Consider the following 24,554-nt stretch of genomic DNA (forward strand, 5'->3'; position numbering starts at 1 on the left):
CTTCACAGCAGTCTAAGGTTTTCATGTGGCCTTTGTGAAAACTTAATTGTTCAACCCTTAGAAAGTGATTGCAAATGGGTCAGTGACCCCAGCTATACTTCAGAAGTTGTGGCAGAAAGGTTTAATAACTACAAAGTGTCCTGGTGTTGCTGTGACAAATCAATGAACCCAAGTCCAGTTCAAAATTTGTGGTTAGACCTGACCAATGCAAATGAGGGAAGAACTCACAGTAATTTATTGTTTGGAGCTTGTGGCATTCTACCTGAAATATTTGACCCTGGTGGTATAAATGTTATGATGCCTTCAGCTTCAACTGAAAAGCTAAGGAAATAAGTAATCGAAGTATTACATTCTGAGTTTTTAAAATGCCTAAGATCTAGCTTACTGGAGACATAATGCAGTTTGCTGTTTTTTAGTTCTTCAGAAACTCGGTATGATAAAACAAAGATTTCTGTTACAAGCTAGAATTTATTTGTTTGACCTGTTTTATTTCTCTCTCAGGGTCCAATCAGCTGTGATCAAGGTGTTCAAGGGGGGAGCTCTGCAGACTAATGAGCTCTACACACTTAACGAGAGCATCAGGTGACACTTTACTTTTTCTTTTCAAATTAGCCTTGTTGAATCAGAACAGAACAAAATGCAGAGACAGAAGAAGTGGAAAGAGTCGGCAGAAACAATAAGTGAAGAACTAATTTAACTTTAAATGAACTTAAAGAAGAAACTGGTTTGGACTGTGTGAGTGAGATAAAAAGGAACATGGTAGCTGCCAGTCTTCCTCACTGCTCAAGTCTTCTGTGTCTTTGTAGGTGGCTCCTTAAAACTGAGATGGGTTCCTTCATCACAGAGTACTTCCAGGTATTTTCTCTTCCTCTTTTACCTTTTATTACTCCTGAGTAAAGTAACAGAGTTCATGTCAGCAGGAGTCTCTAAGTCAGAAGCATCTGAAGGTCTGTTTGTTTTCCGTGGGCAGGGGAAACATTTACTGTTGCCGATGTTGGGCGCTGTCCTTACTTTGTCTTATCATTAGTCTTGTAGTACTGGTACTGGATTTTTGAGCATTTTACCAATACTCAATTCAATTCACTGCCACCACAACAACACCCATTTTAAAGAACTTAATATATTAAGGTAAAGAGGACTACAAATTTGGAGAGATAACACTATCAAAAGTGAATCCTACATGGTGACTGCCAGTAGGAAGACCTCCAGCAGAACCAGGCTCAGTAAGAGATAGTGACGGGATGAGGGGGAAGAGAATAGAAAAAAACGTATTGCATAGAGATATCAGGAACAATAAACTGGACAAGATACAAAGTACAGTAAGCAGTATAGTATTGTTGGGGCGATCGTGGCTCAAGAGTTGAGTGTTCGTCTTGTAATTGGAAGGTTGCCGGTTCGAGCCCCAGCTCGGACAGTCTTGGTCGTTGTGTACTTGGGCAAGACACTTCACCTACCGCCTACTGGTGATGGCCAGAGGGGCCGATGGCGTGATATGGCAGCCTCGCCTCTGTCAGTCTGCCCCAGCTGCCCCCAGCTACAACTGTAGCTTGCCTTCACCAGTGTATGAATGTGAGAGTGAATGAATAGTGGAATTGTAAAGCGCTTCGAGGGGTCCCGAAAAGCGCTGTATAAATGCAATCCATTATTATTATTATTATTATTATTATTATTATTATAAGGAATTTAATAACGTACAATAGTGGCATGTAGGTGGAGTGGTGAAAAGAGAGGAGCAGCGTAGAAGTTCTCAATGCATCATGTAAAGTTGCTACAATTTTATAGATTTTTGCTGATATGTTGATCACCGAAATTATTTTTAAAGTTAGTCAAATTTGTTATTTTATGGGAAATAACCTTTAAATTGTTATGGATTGTGAGCCACAGGAACTACTGTATCACTGCCATTGTAGTTTTTGTGAGACTTGTAGTATTTTAGTTCTGTCTCGCTTGTATTACTGATCTTAAAATTGGAAAGGCATTTATTATGAAATTGCAGGCTGTTTTTGACAACACATCCCCTTTGTGTTCGGATGTGTTTGTGTCCTTTTTAATTTTTCTTTCTTTTCTTTCTGTTTTTTATTTTTTTTTATTTTTATTTTTTTAAATGATCTGCATGTTATGTCAGCACTGAGTTTCTGGTCTTCTTTGTGCTGAAATGTCTTTCCTCTTCAAATCCTGAAGCAGCTTAGCTTTCATTCTGTCATGACATTCAGATTAAATTTTTTGTGGTTATTCTGAAGGACTTCACTAAAAAAAAATGTAATATTTAAATATCCAGTGTTATTATCAACAGTACAGTTCTGCTTTATATATGCACCAAACAGCCACAGCATTATAATCATATTATAATACATATTATACAAATAAAGTGAAAAATACTGAACATTACAAATCACTATAATGTTCTGTTAGGAAAACCTTGCAATCAAGCATTCATGTGGATAATATTGGACATGTACTAAGTCCTTCTAAAAGCCAATATGTTTACAGAGCTGCTTGAAAAGCCTCTGGGCACTGATTTAGGTATTTATTCACCTCATCGTGCTTTATTTAAAAAGCACTTTGCTCTCAGACTGCAGGCTTATTCGTGGTTCCTAGTTCATTGTTCAAGTTGTTCAAGTAGAATGGGAGACAGGCCCTTCGTTACGGAACCAGCTTCCAGTTTGGATTTGGAGAGACAGACACACTCTCTGCTTTTAAGATTGGACTTAAAACTTTCATTTTTATAAGGAGGCTTTTAGTTAGGGCTGGAGATATCGAGATTAGACTCGGCAACCAGTGGCAATACAATATTTCCACAGTCTGGAACTGAACTCTATTCTCCCAAACAAGAATGCTCGCCTCAAAAGAGTGGGATTTATCAGAGATTACCTTCAGAACTTGGGAGTAAAGCATGGAATAATTAGCCTGCTTGTAGTCTTGACTTCAACCCCGTCAAGCACCTGTGGGACTTCGGTGTGCTCTTGTACAGATTCACTAACTTGTGACAAATGCTGGTTGAAGAATGAAATGCCATCCCCCAGTAGTATGTGATCCACATGAGGAGCAGAGAGCAGAGGTGAAGGACTGCAGTGGCTGTGGATGCTTCTTCCACATGCTTTTGAAGCCTGTTTGTTTGAATCAAATGTGGCTCCATTTAGGGGGAAAGAAACCGGCTTTGCAGCTATATACACTTCAATACCAAGAAGCATTGTTAGAAGTCGGAGGTGACTCTACCGACAAGGCGCAGGAACTTTCACTTGAGCCAGATGAAACTATGGTGTCATTTGATATAGTCTGTCTCTTCACTTGCATACCTACAACAGAGGCAGTGGAGACTGTTAGAAAACCCCGATCAGATTTGCACACTGTTAGATCCTAAAAACAAATGAATCCAAATTTGGTTAATGAATCCAGCCGTAATTTCCTTTTCTTTTTTTCTTGTTTTTGCTCAGAATAAGAACATTTCCATACAAATATTTGTAAATGAATCTCATTATTTGTTTGTTTTTTAATGTCTTTGTAGTACATTGAGTTACCTAATGTTAGTCACTGCACAAGAGAACCAATGATTGAATCTCTTGATATTAATTGATATGACTGCTTCAGTCATTTAGCTTTAATCAATTTGCTCTGAACTCAAGATCAAGAAACAATTTTCACCTTTAGATCTCTCTCAATGGCTCAGATACTTTATGAATTACTTTCACTAACACCAGAATTCAATTCATAACACTGAAATTCTTAGAAAACCTCAATTTAAAAATTGTGTCACTAGGAACAATCCATGGTACTAGAACTGCAGTCCCTGATCAGTGTCAGCCGTTGCCAAAAGAGCCAAGCAAACCAAACAAAAAAGCGCTGTGAGTGCTCCAAGTCTGGTTGCCCCGCGCAACTGAGAAACCACAGGGCTCCTGGTTCCTGTGACGAGCGAAAAGAGCTGCGAAACTAAAGAGCAATCTCTGCTGTGTCTCATTATCTGAAAGGAAATGTGTGCTGTGTAAATGTGTTCACTGTTACAGTGATGATAGTTTCCTGTGCTACTTACTAACACAATAAATAAGGAAGAACAGCAATGCTTTTTATACTCTGCCTTTAAAATATTTGACCCATGTGTTAAAACACCTGTATGCATGCTATAATAACAATAATACCTTGTTGGTCACTGCTTCAGTAGTGATATTTTTACATAAATACAAGCTAGAGTGGCTGTGGCCCAAGAGGTAGAGCAGGTCATCGACTAGCTGGAAGGTCAGTGATAAGATATTGAACCCTGAGTTGCCTGTGATGCATCCATGTGAGTGTTATTATAGTGATATCAGGTTGAAAGTGCTTAGGTTAGAAAAAAGTACTCTTATAAATGAACCTCATAGTATTAAAATGCTTTGCGTGCTCAAATTGAGTAGAAAAGTACCAACCACAATATTTATAATATGATTAGTTCTTTTGTAATGTATGAATGGATTTTTGTTTGGGTATTAGTGCGTTAATTTAGCAGGTTAGGACACTGACAGTGATTTTCAGACAGCGCTGAACACAGGATCACACAGTATTTGGACTGGTTAACTTTCAGTCTGAATCTTTGGGAATCTCTTTATAATCCTGTCTTCTGTTCTAATCTGACATGTGGTAAGATTAAATGTGTGATTATTTTCTTTTTTATGTTGTCCCAATTTGAAATGGCAGTTGCATGAAATGTGGCGTGAAATTTAAAGACATCAGCTTGTAGATGATGACCTACTTATTGGCTTGATTGTCCTGGATACACAGTTCAAATCTTTGTCTGTCTGTGTTGATGTTTTAGAATCAGCTGCTGAGTCGAGGTCTATCTGGAGTCCTGGAACAGATCCTTCTTCAAAACAGTGACACTGGTTAGTAGGGTGTTAATATAAAGAAGCTGGAATCTCTTATGTTTAGTTCGCCCTATGTTTACTATCAGCTCAGAACAATGTAGAAGAGAACAGGCCTGGATCAGCACTGTCTCATATTGCCCATAAAATAGAAAATGAATACATTCTTGTAACTGTAGGATTTAAAATGACAGAAGGGAAATTTGATTAGGTGGTGTGGTATTTAAGCCACTGAGAATTCTGCATGAAGTCATTTGCAAATAAGTAAGGTTTATTTACATAGTGCTTTTCAAGAACAAAATTCAAAAACTGTTTTACAGAAATAGGGATACAATATGTCTGTGAAGGTTCTCAGTCCTCCAGGCTACCTCGCCAAGGGATTAATAAAGTTCTGTTCTAACTCTTTAAAAAGCAAGGATGGGGGTACGGAGCTCAAGTACACAAAGCTCTGGTACACTTGGGTTGTGCAGCAGAACAATGATCTAAAGCACACCAGCAACCTCTGAATGACTCAAAAAAATAAATAAAGGTTTTGACTTGGCCTAATTACATTTTAGACTAAAGCTAAGATGCCTTTACATGAGCTTACACAGGCCGTTCTCTCAAAAATGAGCAGCCTGTTTAAAGTCTGGCTGAATTTAAACAATTCAGGAAAGAAGAGTGGGCCAATTCCTCCGAAAGACTAGAATTTCTTATGTTGCTATGTATGCGTCTCTATCCAGTTAATCCCACCAAGAAATGTTGAAGTTTATAGCACTCTAACATTATATTATGTTTTCAATCAGCTGGAGAAAATATCTGAATCTGCTCTTAATTGTCATTCCATTAAGACTGAACAGAGTAAGTTAGTGGAATTTGGATTAAAGGGAACTGTATTGATATTTTTGCACTCCCACTGTAGAAGTTATTGAATTCTATTATGTTGGTTTTTTTAGCTGGTTTAGTAAATTGTGACTATTGTGTGTAAAAACTGGTTGAAAGGATTGAACTAATAATTGTTTCTCTAATAATTTTGACTGATTTAAAATGTGAAAAAATAAAAATGTGTTAGACTGTGACACTGATGGCACCCCACATTTTCCAAAGGTTGCTGTAGTGGCCGTGTCTGATATTTTCTGATGGACCATGGAATCACTGCATATATGATTGTTGCCACTATGTTGCAGCCAAATAAAGGATATTGATCTGTTATAAAGTAACAGGTTTCAGCAGAACATCATGCTTGTGTCTATCTTCTGTTAACCTGTTTGTTTATACAGACAGAAAAACAGTACGAGTAAGTCCTCAGATGGTGGGAAAAGCTCAGCATATCACTGTAATATTGGTTGTATTTCTAACTCGTGTCCCCACAGATGACAACCAGCTTAATGTCCTTGCCTGTATGTGGGACCAGTTCTTCACAGAGACCCTCCCTACACTGCAGGCCATCTTCTACCCTGTCCAGGTAAAGTGTTCATCGTCCACATTACAAAAATGTATAGTTCAGTTCTACCCGAACTTTAATAATACGGCATTCAATTAAACCAAGACCTTTTTATATTATGTTACTTATGTTATGTTACTTTAAATCTGCCAATCCAGAAAAATGATTGTCTGCAAAACTCACTGTATAATGTTGTGATCTGTGGTGACAGGAGAAAGCAGGTGAAAGAGAGAGATGAGGTATGCACTTTAAAGAAGAGGAATAAAATCTAGTAGAAGAAAGACGGGTACAATCTGTGTGAATTGGAGTTAGGGAGGTGTAATGTTTAAGATGCATGAAGTACAGGTAGTGAAGGCAGATGGGGATAACCATTTGAAGGAACAGTGTAAAAGAGAGAAGTCAAGAAGAGGTTGCAGGCAGGTGAAGTGGGCAATTTGTGACAAAAGGGAAGCGGCGAGGAAGGATGGTAGTGAGACCAACTATTATAGAGTTTAAAGATGGTTAGTCTTACAAAAAACATGGGGAGGAGCTAGATGAGTCAGGAGTGGCAGATCATGCTCAGTGTTTGTAGACAAAATAAGAGAGGCAAGGATGAGATTGTGTGAACATGTAGAGATAAGGGCTTGTGGATAAATTAAGCAAAGGATATTGAAGAAGGAGCAGCTAAGGGTATTGAGACAGGAAGAAAAAATGAAGACCAAAGGGGAAATTCATTAATGTAGGGACTGAGGACATGCAGAGGGTTGGTGTGACTGGAGATGTAGGCCCCTAAAAGGAGAGGCTGAAAGAAGACATTCGTATAGTACCAGTTAACAACAAGATGCCATATAATGTACGATATAGACTCAAAAAATGTTAGAGAGAGAGAGAGAGAAGCCTGATGATCAGATGAGTAATCACTGAGATATGGAAGAAGAAAAGGAACTCCCATTTAACAGCAGAACCAGGCTCAGGGCGCAGGGGTGAACAAATGAAAACTGTGATGTTCATAAAAGTAAATCTTTTTCTTTTCTTGCTACATTTTTGAATTTGTGAGATTACCACAATGGTATCAGAACAGTCAGAAGTTTTTTCTGTTATTTTCACAGCTCAATTGTCCAAAAAATGTTTTGGAAAAAAAAATATTGTTTGTCCAAAGAATGTTTTGGACACACAATATTGTGTCCAAAACAGCTGTGTCATGGGCTTAGTCTGTGTCTGTGCGTGGTTTTAGAAGATCTAAAGTTACAGATTTAAAGCCTTACATCACCTGGGGTCATTTGAGTGCAGAGGTTATTAGATTAACCCTCTGATCTGAGGACTGAAGTAAAGTGCTTCTGAGCGATATTTTTCATTCTTTTTGGTTGTATTTTTTCACATTATCTAGATTTGAAATCATATTGGGATGAAAAGCCCACATGAGGTCACCGTAATGTAAATTATGAAATTTTAATGGGAAGACTCGGCTGAAAGTGAAAGTAGGGCGCAGGTAGCAGTGATTATGGTTAAGGCAAGTGTCCAGCAAATTAACCAATACTGAAATGTTGTCTTTAATAATAGTCTGTGTTTATGTATTTTAAATATGACTTTGTGCATTCCAGGGTCAGGAGCTGACTGTGAGACAGATGGCTCTCTTGGCCTTCAGAGACCTGGTGCTGTTAAAACTTCACCTGGAGGACACTCTGGGAAATGCAACCTCTATTCCTCCATCAGTCACACAGATGCTACTGGTGTTACAGGTAAACACACAGTCACACACAATCACTCGCTCTATTTAAGTTAATTACAAGTCAGTTACAGCCTTTATTTCTTAATTAGCACGATATTTCTTCATGGCCAACATCACTGTAACCCAGAAACCCAGAAAATACAATCAGATACATATGAAACAGTTTGTCCATGTTAGCTTAATCATATTATTTGGAAATGCAGCTAAAACTGAGCTTGCATCAAATGTTAATGTCCCAAAAGATAAAGAAAAGCTATGAGCATAACATAAGAATGCAGTTAGGTCAGAGGTGTGGCCATTATTAAACAGAAAGTACCTGTGAGTCCATAAAAGTTTTCATTTTGGGTTTATTGCTAACATATTTGACTCTTATGTGAGCTACGTACTGGTGTTGTTGTTGGTGAAATTAAAGATAAAAATGCAAAAATAAAAGACCAGGCTATTTAAAAGTACTAATCATCACTAATACCCCTAGATCTAAACAGTTTTAACACGAAGACCTTCAATAGGTTTTTGATTTTTGGATACAGATATTACTTATCAATACACTAGTTGATACCATTCTCTATATTTTATATAAAATAAAGATATAACAGACGTTATAATTCTGACACATTACGGGGCCAAAATAATCGTACTTCTGCCATCGATATTACTACAATACTAAATTGTTTTTCATTGTCATGACAGTTTACACTAAATTCAGACTTAGTGTAAACTTAGGCTAGCTACATGGTAGTTGTTGCTGTTGTGATGATTTGTTACCAAGCATTCAGGACCTAAATCAACCCAAATCAACTTGACTCCACTGTAATAAATGGTGGGGAATTTTTTCACAATAATTAAGCAATTTAAGAATGTGGTTGTACGTTTGATCTGACAGAACTATGCCTGCTGCTTGTCTACATTTAAAGAAATACTTACTAAAGGTTCATTTAGTGTGGGACCAGGAGGTTGCCCTGAAGATGCTGATATAAAGCATTGACTGCTTGCTAAAGTAAACATATTGTGCTGTGAAGAATGTTATAGTTGAATTTAGTTGAATTTTTCATTAGTTGTAAAATGAGCCCAGTCTTTTGAACATTCTGACCTGTCGGCTTTGACCGCAAAAAAACAAAATATTAACGCACAGCGATGTCAAATGTAATCCCTTTAAATTGGCACATTTTATTGGGGGTTAGTTAGAAATTAGAAAGTATCAGATATATTAGATTGCATTAATACTGCATGAATTCCAGTAGCAGTACAGTTTGCCTAGATGCTTCTCATTACTACTGACCACTCTGGTCCTGGTATCCATCCTTACTTAGTATTTTGAAGTGATGTCTTCAGTTTTTAAAATATCATACAGAGGCCCAAAGGTACTCACTTAACATCAAAAATTGTATGAACGTCTTTGTCTTTTTCTGCCAGGGTATCCATGAGTCGGGTGTTCCAAGTTCGGAGTATCACCGTTTGGAGAGTCTCGTGGAAATTGTTGTGTCTCCATATATCTGCAATGTCCTGCACAATAGAAACAGCCACCAATTAGGTCAGTCCACTGATCACTGATACTGCTTTTACATTACATTGATTTGTTACAGTTAAAGTTACAAGTTACAGATTTTAAGGCTTACATCACCTTGGGTCACCTAAGCGCAGAGGTTATTGGTTTAACCTTCTGAATTGAGGACTAACGTAAAGTGCTTTTGAGCTATATTTTTCACTCATTGTGGTTCTACTTTTTTCCACATTATCTGGATATGACATTGTATTAAAGATAAAATACCAGAAGGTTAGTTGTACTCCCAGCACAGTCTCGAGAGCATGGAGGAAATTTCAGGAGACGGGTAGTAACTCTGGATAGGGCCGTAGAAGGTCCTTAACCCATCAACAGGACTGGTATCTGCTCCTTTGTGCAAGGAGGAACAGGCTGAGCACTGCCAGAACCGAACAAAATAACCTGGCTTCAGGTTTCATGACAGCGTGGCCTCTAATGGGCCCTGTGCTCACTGCCTGGAACAATGGATCCTGGTTTTCATTTATCATAAAATACCAGAATTGGCAGGTTGATGGCAGAAATCTTGTGCTTTTCACAGATGTCAAGGGTTCCAGAGAACCATGGAAAGTGTTATGCTGCATGTAACATTGTTCAGCACAACCAATTTGGTGGTGGGTTAGTGATGGTCTGGCGAAGGATGCATATACTTCTACAGGCTCTACAGGTTATAACACCCTGACTGCCATTAGGTATCAGAATGAAATCCATAGATCCATTGTCAGATGCTACACTGGTGTGATGGTCCCGGGGTTCCTCTTGGTGCACAACATTGCCAGGCCTCATGTGGTTAGAGTATGTAGGCAGTTCCTGGAAGATGAAGAAAATTGATAACATGACTAGTCCACTTGCTCGCCTGGCTTAAAGCCAACAGAACACCTCTGGGACATAATGTTTCAGTTCATCTAGTGCTGCTAGGTTGCACCTCAGACTGTCCAGGTGCTCAGTGATGCCCTGGTCCAGATCTGAGATGAAACTCCCCAGGATGGCATCTGTCTATTGTTAGACAAGCACACGGGGGCCATGCAAACTTCTGAGTACCATTCTGAGTTGTTGTAAAGACATTTCAGCATAATGGACTAGTCTGCTGCATCAATCTTTCACTTTGAGTTTTTGGGTTGTCTTTGAATTTACCCTTCTGTCACTTGATCATTTTCATTTCCATCAAAAAATGTAGCTTATCTGTGTTCCTAACACATTAACCAGTCCATACCAGTACTGATAGTGATTGCATGACTTTTTTAAATCTTTTATCGTCCTTTTAACTTTTCAATAGCTAACCAATGATTTCTGATTTCAGGTTGCTCAAACATAAAAAAGGTGCATTGTTTTACATTGACCTCTGCATCCATCTGCAGTTGATTTTCAATACAAATCTAATGGTATAGATGTCTTTACTATGACAGATGGATTACATTAAGAAAGTAATGTTTATGTTTTTAAGAAATAATTAGTAAGTTTGCAACAAAAGTGCCTGCTGAACTTAGTCAGCTTGTTTCAGAGGTCAAAGGCAATGTGCTGTTTAAATCCTCTCAGAGGTTGGCCGCTTAATCTGCTCCTGCTGCATTGTAGTTTCATTCCAGCAATAACCAGTTACTTCACGTTTCAAAACATAATGTGCTCCTGTTGGAGGAGACTCTGAAAAAGTTTTACACACATACACAATCTCTGCACGACTGAATAAAGATTATTGGATCAAATAGCTGGGTTTAATTTCAGGATGGATCAGATCACAAATCTTGCTGTCTGCTACTGAACAGTTAGATCAGTGCTCGTCTTTCCTACAGCATTCTGACAGGAACACGTTAGTTACAATAAAGTGACGAACTGTAAATAAATAACCAAAGATATTTTCTATGAGTCATAATTCTTCACAGAATTATTAAAAACAGTCATTAAAGTGAACATATTCTGCTTTTCCTTCATTTCTGTCAGATATGTATGGAAAAATGGACAAATATTAAAACCTATCAAAACAACCTTACACCTCTGAACAGCTTTCTATTCAGGAAAGGATCTCATGGTGCCTTTCTACTTGCACCCTGTACATGTCTGCCATCTTGTGGTCACAGTTGGCTATTGTTTCTTGAGGGCAGTTTAAGTTGACTATAACCACTAGGGTTCTGGGCTGCACCACTAGAGTCTGACCCAGAGGTTATAGCCATGTTTTGCACTGGCTGTGATCGGTGTTGATCATTTCTGTCATTTCATTGACGATTTGTGTCCTGTTAACAACAGCTCTGTCCCACTTCCCATTTAGGGGCTGCATCCATTGCAGGATAAATTGGGACGCAGCTAAAGGCTGGAATTTGTCAAGCTAAAAGGCCAGCATCCTCTTCTGGTTGTTTGCAGTATGTTTTCACTATGTGGAACACTAACAAGAAGCAAGTATGCTAGACCAGCTGCCCCCGGCTGTTCACTGATCTGAAATCAGTAAAGTCTGAATGTGATTGTACACATGTGCAGACATGTTTGGAAACATAGCAGTAGCAAGTGAACAGGAAGTTTACATCATGATCGTCACCACTGGGGGTTTCTCTGTATTGTTGTAGGCATTGGAGCTTCAGCAAACCATGGTGAGAACAATTATCTATAAATGAAGAAAACTTGGATCAGTGGTGAACCTTCCCAAGAGCAGCAAGCTTGCCAAAATTACTCTAAGAGCACATTGACAACTGGAGTCACAAGAGAACCTAGAATGACATCTAAAGAATTTCAGGGCTCATTGCAGGACCAAGACTTTGGGGAAAATATTCTTTGGACTGAGGAGACAAATATAGGGTTAGATATAAAGGGCTGACAAAACTAACGTAGCAATTCAAAAAAATAACATCATAGCAACAGTTAAACATGGTGGTAGTGTGTCGGTCTGGGGCAGCTTTCCTGTTTCAGGACATTGAGGACTTGCTGTAATCGAAGGAGCCATGAATTTGAGTCTGAAACAAAAGCACACTTGGGTTATACAGCACGGCAGTGAGCTGAAAAACACCATTAAGTCCACAAACAAAATGAAGGTTTTTAGTGGTGTAATCACAGTTTAGACTTAGACTGAGACCTTTTTGCGTACGGCACAACTAATTTTGAGTCGTTACCTGGTGATTTTTCAGAAAAACAGTATTTACTTAAGTACACTGTACTTTTCTGGGCATGGCCTGGTATTATGGGGTGACTTAACCCTGCATCCATGTGTTAGTGTTATTTATATTTTGCTAAACAGTTTGAAGCTGCAGTTATTAAAGTTAAATGAAAGAATCTGAATTAACTGCTGTTTGGTGACACCTGAATGATATGCTGTTGGAGTAAAACATTTTTCCAACACGCTTTTAATCCGAGTCACAGTAAAAGCTGTATTTTGACAATGTTGTAACGGTTTTTAATATGTAACATAGCTGATAGTTGAAAAAAAGGTTTTGATGGAAATCAGCATTATGTTTTGTAACTTAAGGTTCATGTAAGAAGAAGTCTGATCTAATCTGAATGTGCAATCCACTTACAGAAAAAAGACTCTGGAAGTAACGACATGAAACAAAAATGACTTGTCGATTGAAATCAGTTTTCTGTTTTTATTTCTCCTCAACCAGAGCCCTGTCATCTACGTTCATCTGAAGCACTGCTAGGTGACCAGTCCCAGCCTGAGATTATGATCACACAGCATCATAGCTCCTTAGACTCCTCATCTCTTTCTCCACTGGTAGAACAAGAAGGAGAGGCATATCTGGAGAAAGTTGGTGGTGTGCGGCGCCACACAGTGGCTAATGCACACTCTGATGTCCATCTGCTGTCAGTTTCAAACAAGATGCATGCTGGGATGGAGAACAGCAGAGGGGAAGAGGAACAGGGAGTTGTTGGGTTTTTGGTGGGGGCCAAGCCTATGAGTCCCATGAATTTCTGCCGCCAATTGGTCATGGGAGATTCTCCAAATTGCTCAGAAGACATTGGATATGTGAGACAGAACAAGATGAAAAACTTCAGGGTGACGAATGAAACTAACTGCAGAAAGAAACTCGCAGGACATTATTAAGATTGAAGAAAAAGCAAGAAACTGTGTAGGAATCACGAGGAAACGTCCGTACCAAGCTTGTTCATCTAGGATGGAAAGGTCTGCTCAGGGTCTTAACTGCAATGAATGTTTTAGCATCAGCTAAGAGCTGCTGTCAAGTTCCTCACTACTTATGAGGTTCTTTGTATGTCTCCTAATATCAGGAGGTTCTCTTTTAAGACTGTTATTAAATAGCAAAATTGATTAATAAAACAAATTCATGTGCTTTACAGTACAATACCAGTCCAGACATTGGACACCTCTCAAACATTTTGAAAGAGTAGATTTGTTTTTATCTGTATTATTCTTTACTTTTCAAAAATAAAAATAATAAATGACACATTGATATGTTTATAGTTAATACAAAAATTTAGTCTGACGTCACCATTTTTATCTTCATCAGTTTGTCACTTGGTTGGAGAGGTGTTTAGTTAGCCAGCCAGCCTTGTCATTGTTAACTATTAAAATTACATACAAATTTGGTACCATTCAGCAACTCTGCTAAGAAACACAAAACTAAATAAAGAGCCCGTCAACTAGAATACAATGAATCTGGAAAGTATTCAAAGTGCTTAATTTGTTCCACATTTTAACATGTTTCAGCCTCATTCAAAAAGAAACTAAATTAAAGTGTAGTTTCTCCCATTATTACTCTCAGAACCTCTCAAGTTCAGGGTTGATGGGACGCGTCAGTGCCAGCCATTTTCAGTTATTTCCAGTGATTTTCAATTCAGTTTTAATTTTATTTCTATTGAGCCATTAAACAATAGTCACCTCAAAATGCTTTATGTTGTTAAGTAAAGACCCTATAATAATGGAGAGAAGCGCCAACAATCCAACGACCCCCTTTCAGTGACCACTTGGCAACAGTGGGAAGGGTAAGCTTCCTTTTAACAGGATGAATCCTCTGTCAGAACCGGACTCGCTGAGAGGCAGCCATCTACTGGGACTAATGGGAGGAAGACAGGATAAAAGACACATTTGTTTAATCATTTATTATTAGCTAACGATTAAATGCCGAGTGAGTAAAAAAGTTAAGTGAAGAAATAATCAGTGCATCATGGGAAGCCCCCAGCAGCAAAGACATTTGCAGCATAACTAAAGGTGGATTCATTGTCACCAGATCCAGCCCTAACTATATGCTTTATCAGCAAGGACAGCTTTACGCCTAATCTTAAACTTGTCCCCCAAATCCAAACTGGGAGCTGGTTCCACAGAAGAGGGGCCTGAAAGCTGAAGGCTCGGACTCCCCTTCTACTTTCAAATACCCTAGGAACCGCAGACCAGCAGTCTGAAAAGCAAAGTGCTCTTTTGGGGAATACGGTACTACAAGGCTTTTAAACATAATATGGGGGCTGATTATTGAAAATGGTATGTAATGAGAAGGGTTTTAATTTCAAATCTGGATTTAACAGAGAGCCAGTGGGGATTAGCCTGTATGGGAGAAAAATGCCCTTTCTAATCCCTCTCAGTATCCTTGCTGTTTGGATCAACTGAGGGTTTTTTAATTAGTTTTTAGGACAGCTTGATAATAATCTGAAAAAATGTATGTTATGCCTTCGAAAGGTACTGCCTAGGGGAAGCGTGTATAATGTAAACAGAATTGTTCCTAATACGGAACCCTGCAGAACTCCGTAATTAACTCCATTTACAAGAACAAATTTGAGTCTGTTAGATGGATATGATTAAAACACTGCAGTGTAATGCCTTTTATTTCTATGCCATGCTGTAATCTCTGTAACAAAATATTGTGGTCAACATTACCGAACACTGAACTGAGGTCTCACAGGACAAGTACCGAGATGAGATCACTGTCAGAGGCCATAAGGACATTATTTTAACCTTCACTAACACTGTTTCTGTACTGTGATGTGATCTGAAATTTAACTGAAACTCTTGAAAATAAACCATTACTCTGCAGATAATGAGCTGTTTCATAACTACTCTGTCAACATTGTTTTTAAAGATAAAAGAAAGGTTGAAGATTTGCCAATGATTAGCTAACAAATCTGGGTCAAGTGATGGCTTTTTAAGAAATGCTTTTTACTTCAACCTTAAAGGCCTGTAGTTCACAGCCAATTAATAACGATAGGTGAAAATATCAATTAATGGTAGAACTTCTTTGAGCAGTCTTGAAGGATGCTCAATTGGGTTCAAGTCTGGGCTCCGGCTGGGCCACTCAAGAACATTTAAGGACAAAGGAATTGTCCTAAAACCACTCTTTTTTTTTTTTTTTTTTATACTGGCCATGTGCTTAGGGTCATTGTCCTGTTGGAAGAAAAAGCTTTTTGCCTTCAGGTGCCTTTTGGTAAACTCCAGGTGGGCTGTCATGTGCCTTTTACTGAGAAGTGGCTTCCATTTGGCCACTCTACAATACAGACCTTTGGGTGGAGTGCTGTAGAAATTATCATCCTTCTGCAAGTTTCTCTCTCCATAGAGGAAAAGTGGAACTCTGTTAGTGACCATTGGGTCCTTGGTCATCTCGAGAACCAGTTCTTGTAGAGAACTTGTGGGCCACATCAGCACAAAGACTGAGCTATTTGCCTACACTAACAAGATATATGTTCGGAGGTTTAAAGAGGAGACTTTAAAACCTAAGAACACTGACCATTTTAAGGATGGTGGTGGTAGTAACATAATCCTCTGGAGCTAGCTAGCAACAGTGGTACTGATACAATGTATGCAGTGAATGGGTTGAAACTTAAGAATTTGGAATACCCCCAAATTCTTAAGTTTCAACCCAAATCAAATCACAAGCTGCAGTCTTATGAGCCTTCTGATCCACCATTATATCTGAATGTTTAGCCAGCTGCTTATCTGTCTGGAATTTGAAGACCCACAGGACCTTAACCGTGTAGTTTTCAACTACCTTTGGTGGCGTCTGCCATTGGAAACTGGAGACTTCTAGTCCATATGCAGCACAGATGTTTTTGTACACTATTCCAGCAACTTCGTTGTGTCTCTCAGTGTACACTGTCCCATCTTACATCCTCCTAGTATGTGTTTGATAGTCTGTGGGGCACCTTTGCAACGTGGTTCCTGTTAGCTGTATTAGACTAATTGGTAAATTGAGTGGTTCTTAGATAGCTTTTCGACTCGAAGTGAGCACTCAAACACTTTACACAACTTGCCTCATTCACACAAACGCTTTTTTCTATGCTCTTTCTATATAATTGCTTCCATCTAACATTAACTCACATTCATGCTGCGATGGATGCACCAGAGAGCAACTTGTGATTAGTATCTTGCCCAAAGACATTTGGCATTCAGACTGGAGCGAACAGAATTGGCATTTTCCCTATTACTTAAAGACATTTTATCTGCTGTACATCGTTTTGTTTTTTTAGACCTTGCTATTTCTTTTGTCCTGAACTTATCTGGTTTGCCCAACAGTGCCAAGATATGCCAAGATTTCAGCTAAAAGTGCTATGGGAATCACCTTGTTGGTGCAAAAATACAATTTTGGTATGTTTTATAGAGCTAGTGAAAGAAATGGGAATAAATTGAGTGCTTCTGCAAAAGCTACTGTCTTCAATTTAAAACTGCTTGATAAAAAAGACGTGGAAATTGCTTCAACTTGTGGCAGATCCAATTAAAATTTATTTTTATTGATTGAACAGTTAGAATGAAAGACATTTCATTCTAATCCATTAGGTAAACAACATTCAGATATGTTCTAAATCACCAAATTAATACACAGATATATAGGACATGAAACCTGTGACAATTTCAGCTGGTTAAATCATTTGCAACCAAAGTTTTTTCACTGTTGACTGGAAGTAGACACATATTATCATGGTTCCACCCACTACTGGGACCTCTATACAAAGTAAAGAGCAGACGTATGGCAATAAATTTTATCTTGAAAACTGTGAGGACTAAATCTGATGGGTTATATCAAGTTCCAGGTATACAAGTTTACCAACAGGACGAGACAGGACGTGAGACCGTATGTCTCAATTTACCTTCATTACTGGAGAAATTCTTAAAGCACTAACTCAACATGGATGGAAATAGTTCCAGCATATTTCATCTTGACTTTTGTACTGGGGCAAAGTGGGGACACAGGCAGTTGTTAGACACAGATGATAGTCCAAACACATCAGCATCACACTGTAAAAATCAAAGCACTGTCTCTGAGCTTTCAGTGATCACTTCCCAGCAACTACTGACAGTTGGTCTCTGATGCGTCCAAGTCCATCCAGTATAGTGTCCAGAGACTCCCTACTCAGCTCCACAGTCACAGAGGAAACAGACTCACTGTCTGCTGATGAACATGGATCCACCATCTGAAAAATAAGAAGTGCATGACATTTTTCACAAGATTAGATAAAGATTTCACTTTCAACGCAGCAATCTGCAGCATGGGTAACAAATGCTTTGTTACTGTACTGAATTTTCAGGTGTCTGTCCTTGAGTATTTAATTTTCTGACAACTTTTTACATTTATTCCCTACATTTTTAAAACAAATATCTGTACTTTCTTCTCCTTACATTTTCAAAACAGACTTGTTACTTTAGGTTCATTTATAGTGTTTATACTTGGGGGGATTAAAGTGGGCTGGAAGGAGTGCAGGTATGTTGTGGTTGTAGTACTTCTGCATGTAGCTAGCGCTACAGAAGAGGAGAACGCATGAAGGGAGTGATGTTTTTTTAAGTGAGGGGTTATTTCAAAAATTCAACGTTGCTATCAGCTCTGCAAACATTAGCAAACACAAACTGTTTGTGTGCAATTTGTCGCACAGTGTGTTGCTCCAGGTGCTGTATTTCACAGGGAGAGAAAAGAAGGAGAGCTAATGTCACTCAAGTGTTTGTGTACATGGTCACATTATGTACACTTAGAAAGTCTACTGAAGCTCATGCTATAAATAATTGTGAGTTGTGATTATTTCCTTTTGCTGAGCCACTACACAGATCTTAGGGTTCCCCCACCTGCTAAATCCGACTGTAACCCCTGACTGTACTCATTTTACTGTTTAGGTGTGGAGACAAAGTCACCCTGCAGGCAACAGAAAATAGTTTTGGTTTTTTTTACATTCTCTTCTACATAACAGATTGAATCTTTTATGAGAATTTAGATTGGAAAAATATTTGCACTCTCGTGTACTGATATTGTTTATATTCATTTAGCACAAGGTTCAGTTACCTTTGTACAAAAATGGTTAGTAGAATTGTTCTTCAAGGAGCTACTCTTTTTAACTTCAAGTACATTTCAGAGCCTGTGTTTTTTCACTTTGACTTGAGTAAAAAAGCTGAATCAGTACTTCAACTTTTACTGGAGTATTTTTAACACTAGTATCTGTACTTTTGCCGCCTCTGTTTACTCTGCCTCCAAACACAAATGAGTCAATGCACCATGTTGTTTGGATGTTTGTGAATGTCGAGAATTATATGAATATACCCACTCTGACCATACCTTCAGTATGAAACGTGAATAGTATCACTGTTTACTCAACAATTATTTAGGAATGAGTGTGTTTGTTAAACTGTGTTAAAATCTCAGTTATACTAAAGCTAAAACACTGGAATATCCCGTTGATTGATTGATGTAAGATACTTTATTTCAATCCTTATATAATGCCTCATATAATATAGTAGTATTGCATTGTATGTTATAACACATCGGATATATGATTATATGATACATGAATATGTGCGCATGATGTGCACTTTATTGTTATGTCCAAAATTTTTTCTTTGCACATCGTGGGAGACTGATGGCTCCTGGATCTGATGCAAGAGAGATAAATAACTGGCTGGTATCTGGGCTGATGGTGGTTGATGTGTCAATGGTATATGTCACTCAGACCAGCTGCAGGGTGATGCAGGGTCAGATCTGCAGGTCAGAGTGATCTCTTGAGAGTAGTAAATGACATCACCACTGGAACATAATGGATTTTTCAAACACTGCCTGAGTAGACCAAGAAGCAGAAATTTACAGAAGAAGTGGCCTTGGTGGACCTTTTTTGCTAAATAACAGAGCGACCTGTCTTGGATTGTTGATCCCAGATAGTCGCAGATAATTAATATTTGGTCACTTTTTCCAGGAAAAAATAAATAAACATTATTGGGTCCACTAGAATAAAACAGAATAGCTTTTTAATGTCATTGTACATGTACAACGAAATTATAGGTGCTCTGCACCAACTGTGCATGAAAAGTGCTCAGAAGTAGTGCAAAGGACTTGGTCTGACTAGAGTTCGTGTGTGAGTGATGAGGGTTACTCGGACCATGGCTCAGGTAGCTAAGTGGCTGGGCAGGGATGGGATATGGGGGGAAAATGTAAATGAACGTTCGTGACACTACTTTCATAACTTTTGTAGCTGATAATGCTTTAGCTCATATTTATGCAAAACAAATATTCTGAAGCAGGTGGTCTCACACTGACCTTGAGTTGAACCAGGCAGGTTGGCACCGACATCCGACTGACTGAGTCTGAGCTGGTCACCATGTCAACTCTCCAATCCAAGTCCTTCAGCTGAGGGAGAGAGACTGGGTGCATCCATGCATACGCGCGCACACACACGCACACACACACGCGCACACACACACACGCGCACACACACACGCGCACACACACACGCGCACACACACACGCGCACACACACACGCGCACACACCTCAATGATTTCAGGGGACATTACATTGAGATATAATAATCTCCTACAGACACAGTCTTTTAACACAGGCGGTTGAAATGGCAAGATAAACTCCCAGTCAAATCTTCTTGCAGTATAATGGTAAAAACTGCAAAATATATGGACAGATGTTGACATCATCCCCATTGTTTTCCACATATAATGGTGGTCCAGCTAAATTGCTTTTACAAAGCAACATAAATTACATTATTGCAATGAACAAGGCAAAAACATGTCTGATTTTGTTGGGTTGGCTGTTACAGGCGGAGGTACAATATATGTCTCATATAATTCAGCTTTTGCCATCATGGTATGGTTTATAGAAGGAGAGACATACATTACATGCATACAAACACACGTAAACACACACATATGTGCATAGCTATAAACGCCGAGTCTACTCACTCTGATTACTGAGGGCTTCTGTCCTCCATGTTGCACTGCAAAACAGCAGAGACATCAGACATAATTACAGCTTATGGTTACATCATCAGCAAAGAGTAAGATGGGGAAAACAGAAAGAAAGAACATTTCTCATCCTGTTAAACACATTTAATACCTTTATCTCCCTCTCGAGCCCACATTACTTTCTTCATCTATAACATTTTTTTCTCTAATCAACATTTTTATTTAGGTTTTTGAAGGGAATAACAAAAACAGTTTACTGCTAATTTAAAAGAAATGAATAGCGTGCAGCATTCAAGGTTTTTCTGGGACTGACCTGTTCTCTAACAGAATCTTGGTGATCAGGTTTTTCAGACTGGAATGGAAGGACTCGGGGAAGATAGCGAGGATCTGCTCTGGAGAGCTGAGGTTGTAGAAAAGGACGTAATGGGAGAGTGCATGGAGGGACTGGACCAGCTAAAGGACAGAAAATAACTCAGATTCACATTGGAAATACATGTTTTACAGCTATTTAAAGTCCTCGATCAAAGCCAGCAATAGTTAACTATTTTGATGCTCACTGAACTTTAAGTAATTTTCAAAGTAAGAATGTCAAGATTTTAATGATTCCGTGTTCTCAAATTTGAGGATCAAGAAAATTAACCCAGTTAGGAAATATCAAAAACTGTAGTTCCTCTACTGGCCACCCAAAGCCAGCTCTACAAGTGAACCACCTGTCAAATCCAGCAAAACAGCTCCAGACCGTCACACTTCCTCCTTCATGTTGGACAGTTGATGCCACACACTGTGGAACCATCCTTTCGTCTACTCTACGACGTACAAAGATCCTGCGTGATGAACCAAAGATTTCAGATTTTGATTCATCAGTCCGTAATACCTTCTTCAAGACTTCAGTAGTCCAATGATGGTGTTTCATGGCCCAGGAAAGCCTCTTTTTCTTATTCCGATGTCTCAGCAATGGCTTTCTTGCTGCAACTCGCCTGGTTCAGTTGTGGCTTTGGGTCTGCCAGCCCTCTTCCTATCAGAGTTTGCCCCAGTTTCTGAGTTACTTTTGATGGTGAAGGAAACTGGACTCCCGACACTTTGACTTTCTTTGCAATTTCTCTGTAGGAAAGACCTGCATTTATAAGTGTTATGATGGTCTGTCTCCCTTTCATTGTTAATTGCCTTCTTCTTGCCATTTTTGTAGCAACACACTACTTTCTGCAGTACTTTACTGTTCAACTGATGCTCACGAGGGTATGGTACCACAGTTTGTTCCAATACTGGTTTTATGCAGACAGAGGGGGCTTTGTAAGTAATCCAGAAAAGTTGGAACACCTGTAGGAATTAGTAGCACCAGCTTTCAAGACTTGATAAACCTTCATAGCTGCAGAACAGCTTTACATTGTTGACCCATTTTGTGTTCGTTGAAAAAAGCCTTTTTGTATAATTCTGAAATGTAGATTATTTTTCAGTTTTGATATGGAGGTTTTTTTGTTTTGTTTGTTTTTTAGTGTTGACACATATCATAATAATAAAACTAGTGAGTGCATGTAGAACAGTCAACAGTTGCGAATTGGTAGGAAAAAAATTATATTAATCGATTTCAACCAAGTCCTCAAGTTAAACTACAACGACTAAACTTAGTGGAACTTTCTTTATATCCCCCAAAACACAGTCAAGTGCTTGCAGCATGGGTCAGTAAACTACTGTATGTCCACACACACTGCAAGGACCAACACACACTGATGTTTTTGTGTTACCTGTGCAGCCTGGCCTTCCGAAATGCCGAGTGTTGCTGCAGTGCTCTCAGTTAGCCGCTGACTCAGACCTCTTTGACTCTGCACACAAACCTCTCTCACTGCATCTTTAGAAGGAGCCTCCAGAGAAAAAACAATCCACTCTCAGTGACTTAAAACTAACGTGTGTAACAATTTCTCAGATCTGAACATGGAGTCGGTACGTGAAGCCCTAAGATGTCCTCAAATCTGCTAATGCGGTTCAATTTACTGTCACTGGAGGTTTTTAAGGTCAGTTCCACTTCACTGACGTTTGTATATAAAATTGCAGTATTTAGATAAAAATCGTGTCTTTATGTCTACAGAATGAGAAATACAAAGAGCTAGCAGACTAACAGACTCACTGAAAGCTGACTGTTTTACAAAATGTTAATGTTTGACATACCTTCAGAAGAAGCTGTAAGTTGGTGAAATCTTCGTTGCATACAGTGGCAGCCATGTTGACATGTGACTGTGACAAGTCACGTGAGAGAAGAATGCCGCATGGGAAATGAAGTGCAAACAAAATGACATCGGCAGCATCTACCAACATAAATCTTTATTAAATGAAACAAACTATAATTTGATTTTTTTAAATAATCAAAATATGAATTGTGTAATTCTTAACAAACAGTATTGCCAAATATGTATGCCACATATACGAATCCCTGAAATGTTCACTTGAAATTGTCAGAAAAATGAAGACACGAACTATTCATTTATCTTGCCAGATTTTCTCTGTTATTACAAATAACAAACACAAAATAAATGTGCAAATCTTCCCTTGTTCAACTGTGTCTCTTTGTATAAATGTCTATCCTTTTGTTGTATGTCGGAGTTAAACATACATTGTCAGATCGGCTTAGCACAAACTGACAGCTATATCTGTTAGACAGCCATTAGCCGTGAGACCAGCAGTCACCCTAACCGTATATCACTAAATAGAAAACTTTGCTTAAGTAAAAAGAAAGATAATTTACTTACCGTTTGTCGTCTGTGAACTGACGGCTCCTATTGACATAGTGGAATTATTCTAAAACGCGCATGCGCGCACATGCGACTCAACGCAATGTATGCAACTGATTTGTGGGCTGCGACGACGGAACACTGGCATTAGATATTAAACATACTCAGTTTCAAATGGTATAAACCAAATAAACATTGAAGCAATATTGAACCTCTTACTCTTATGGTCTCAATCACACAGTATAATTCAATCAATTAGAAATCCCAGTTAGCTCACTTAACAGCAAAAATCAGTCTTTCACTAGAGGTTTTCAGACCGGTGAATATTCAATATGTCAATCAAGCAAAGGTTTATAAGTTTAGGACACTAAATAAACTATAAAACTAATCAAATGAACCGCATTTTAAACCCTTAATCATTCCTTTTCTATGATTAACCTTTTTAACATTGGTTTTAGCACAGTATCAACAAAAATATCAACTTACAACACGTGGTCCAAGGATTCAGGGGTCCAGCATTCAAAATAAATATCCACAATCATATTATTGGTACAATACAAAGCTTTAAAAATTAATAAAAATTAATTCATAACACAGTTCATTACATGTTCATTACTCCTGCCTTTTTACTGGTGGCAAACTACACAAAAACAAGTAACCATGTCCATAAAAGGCCTTGTGCATTTAGCTTACAGAGGTAGTTTTTTGTGTGATTTCACAGTGTGCTAACCTGATTCAGTAAAAGGACTAGATGTTATAGTCCCTGAAATTGCATTGCTTTAAATGGAGAGAATCTTGAGGGATGGCTGTTATGAGGAAAGGCAGCCCAGAAACTTTTACCCAACCTAATCTGCCATTTTTGGGGGATTAGAGATCTGATTAGATATTAAGATTTGGAACACATTGTCACTGGTGGACCTTAAATTCATCGGGTGGGATGGGTCCTTTCCAAACCACAGCTGTGGATTTATTTGGGAAGGTAGCACATCGTATGTCGCTCGGATTACGAAACAGTCTATTAGACTCCATCCTCCAGATTTCATTCCATGAGAGCTTCTCCCAATTCATCCAGTGACCCTGCCTTGCCAGCACTACGGCTTTGGACATGTCTGGCTGTTTACTACTGTCGACGCACCTCCTCCACCACCATTTTTCGACGTTCGGTTACAGATGCCTGTTGCCACCGAGGTGTAACTGCTCCAAGACCAAATCCTCCTCTACCCTGTTGGACGGGACCCACCACATCACG

The 24,554-nt window shown here is 38.8% G+C and overlaps 2 protein-coding genes across 9 annotated transcripts in view; one reads left to right on the forward strand and one right to left on the reverse strand.

The window, feature by feature from the left end:
* LOC146665442 (proline-rich protein 5-like) overlaps positions 1–15,461 on the forward strand; it is a 41,375-nt gene extending 25,914 nt beyond the window's left edge. For all 5 annotated transcript variants that reach the window (XM_085413131.1, XM_085413132.1, XM_085413135.1 and 2 more), the window contains 7 exons: positions 502–582; positions 807–855; positions 4,784–4,850; positions 6,182–6,273; positions 7,833–7,970; positions 9,374–9,491; positions 13,079–15,461. In XM_085413131.1, coding sequence (XP_085269257.1) covers positions 502–582; positions 807–855; positions 4,784–4,850; positions 6,182–6,273; positions 7,833–7,970; positions 9,374–9,491; positions 13,079–13,518 — 985 coding nt within the window. In that variant the 3' untranslated portion in view covers positions 13,519–15,461. The remainder of the gene's footprint in view (positions 1–501; positions 583–806; positions 856–4,783; positions 4,851–6,181; positions 6,274–7,832; positions 7,971–9,373; positions 9,492–13,078) is intronic.
* Positions 15,462–17,123: 1,662 nt separating this feature from the next.
* commd9 (COMM domain containing 9) lies at positions 17,124–23,426 on the reverse strand. 4 transcript variants are annotated; one of them, XM_085413137.1, is made up of 7 exons: positions 23,324–23,418; positions 22,746–22,882; positions 22,325–22,441; positions 20,896–21,035; positions 20,580–20,614; positions 19,925–20,028; positions 17,124–17,825 (listed from the first exon to the last, which is right to left on the reverse strand). In XM_085413137.1, the coding sequence occupies exons 1-7, from the start codon at positions 23,358–23,360 to the stop codon at positions 17,688–17,690; spliced, it is 708 nt and encodes a 235-aa protein (XP_085269263.1). In that variant the 5' UTR covers positions 23,361–23,418; the 3' UTR covers positions 17,124–17,687. The 4 variants fall into 4 exon arrangements, with proteins under 4 accessions (XP_085269263.1, XP_085269265.1, XP_085269264.1 ...); XM_085413139.1 differs by having other exon boundaries at positions 22,746–22,811; positions 23,324–23,342; XM_085413138.1 differs by lacking the exon at positions 22,325–22,441 and having other exon boundaries at positions 23,324–23,426.
* Between the last annotated feature and the right edge of the window lie 1,128 nt (positions 23,427–24,554).

The sequence above is a fragment of the Rhamphochromis longiceps genome, linkage group LG7 (assembly GCF_057381845.1).
Source record: "Rhamphochromis longiceps isolate RC_006_pf linkage group LG7, R_longiceps_female_GT1.1, whole genome shotgun sequence".
Lineage (NCBI taxonomy): Eukaryota > Metazoa > Chordata > Actinopteri > Cichliformes > Cichlidae > Rhamphochromis > Rhamphochromis longiceps.

Excerpts from the sequence above, each read along its gene's own strand:
- commd9 (XM_085413137.1), bottom strand. The coding sequence starts at position 23,360 with ATGTCAATAGGAGCCGTCAGTTCACAGACGACAAACG. Across the intron at positions 22,442-22,745 it reads ACTTACAGCTTCTTCTGAAG|GCTCCTTCTAAAGATGCAGT; the intron begins GTATGTCAAACA and ends TTTTCTCTGGAG. Across the intron at positions 17,826-19,924 it reads CCTGCCTGGTTCAACTCAAG|ATGGTGGATCCATGTTCATC; the intron begins GTCAGTGTGAGA and ends CTTATTTTTCAG.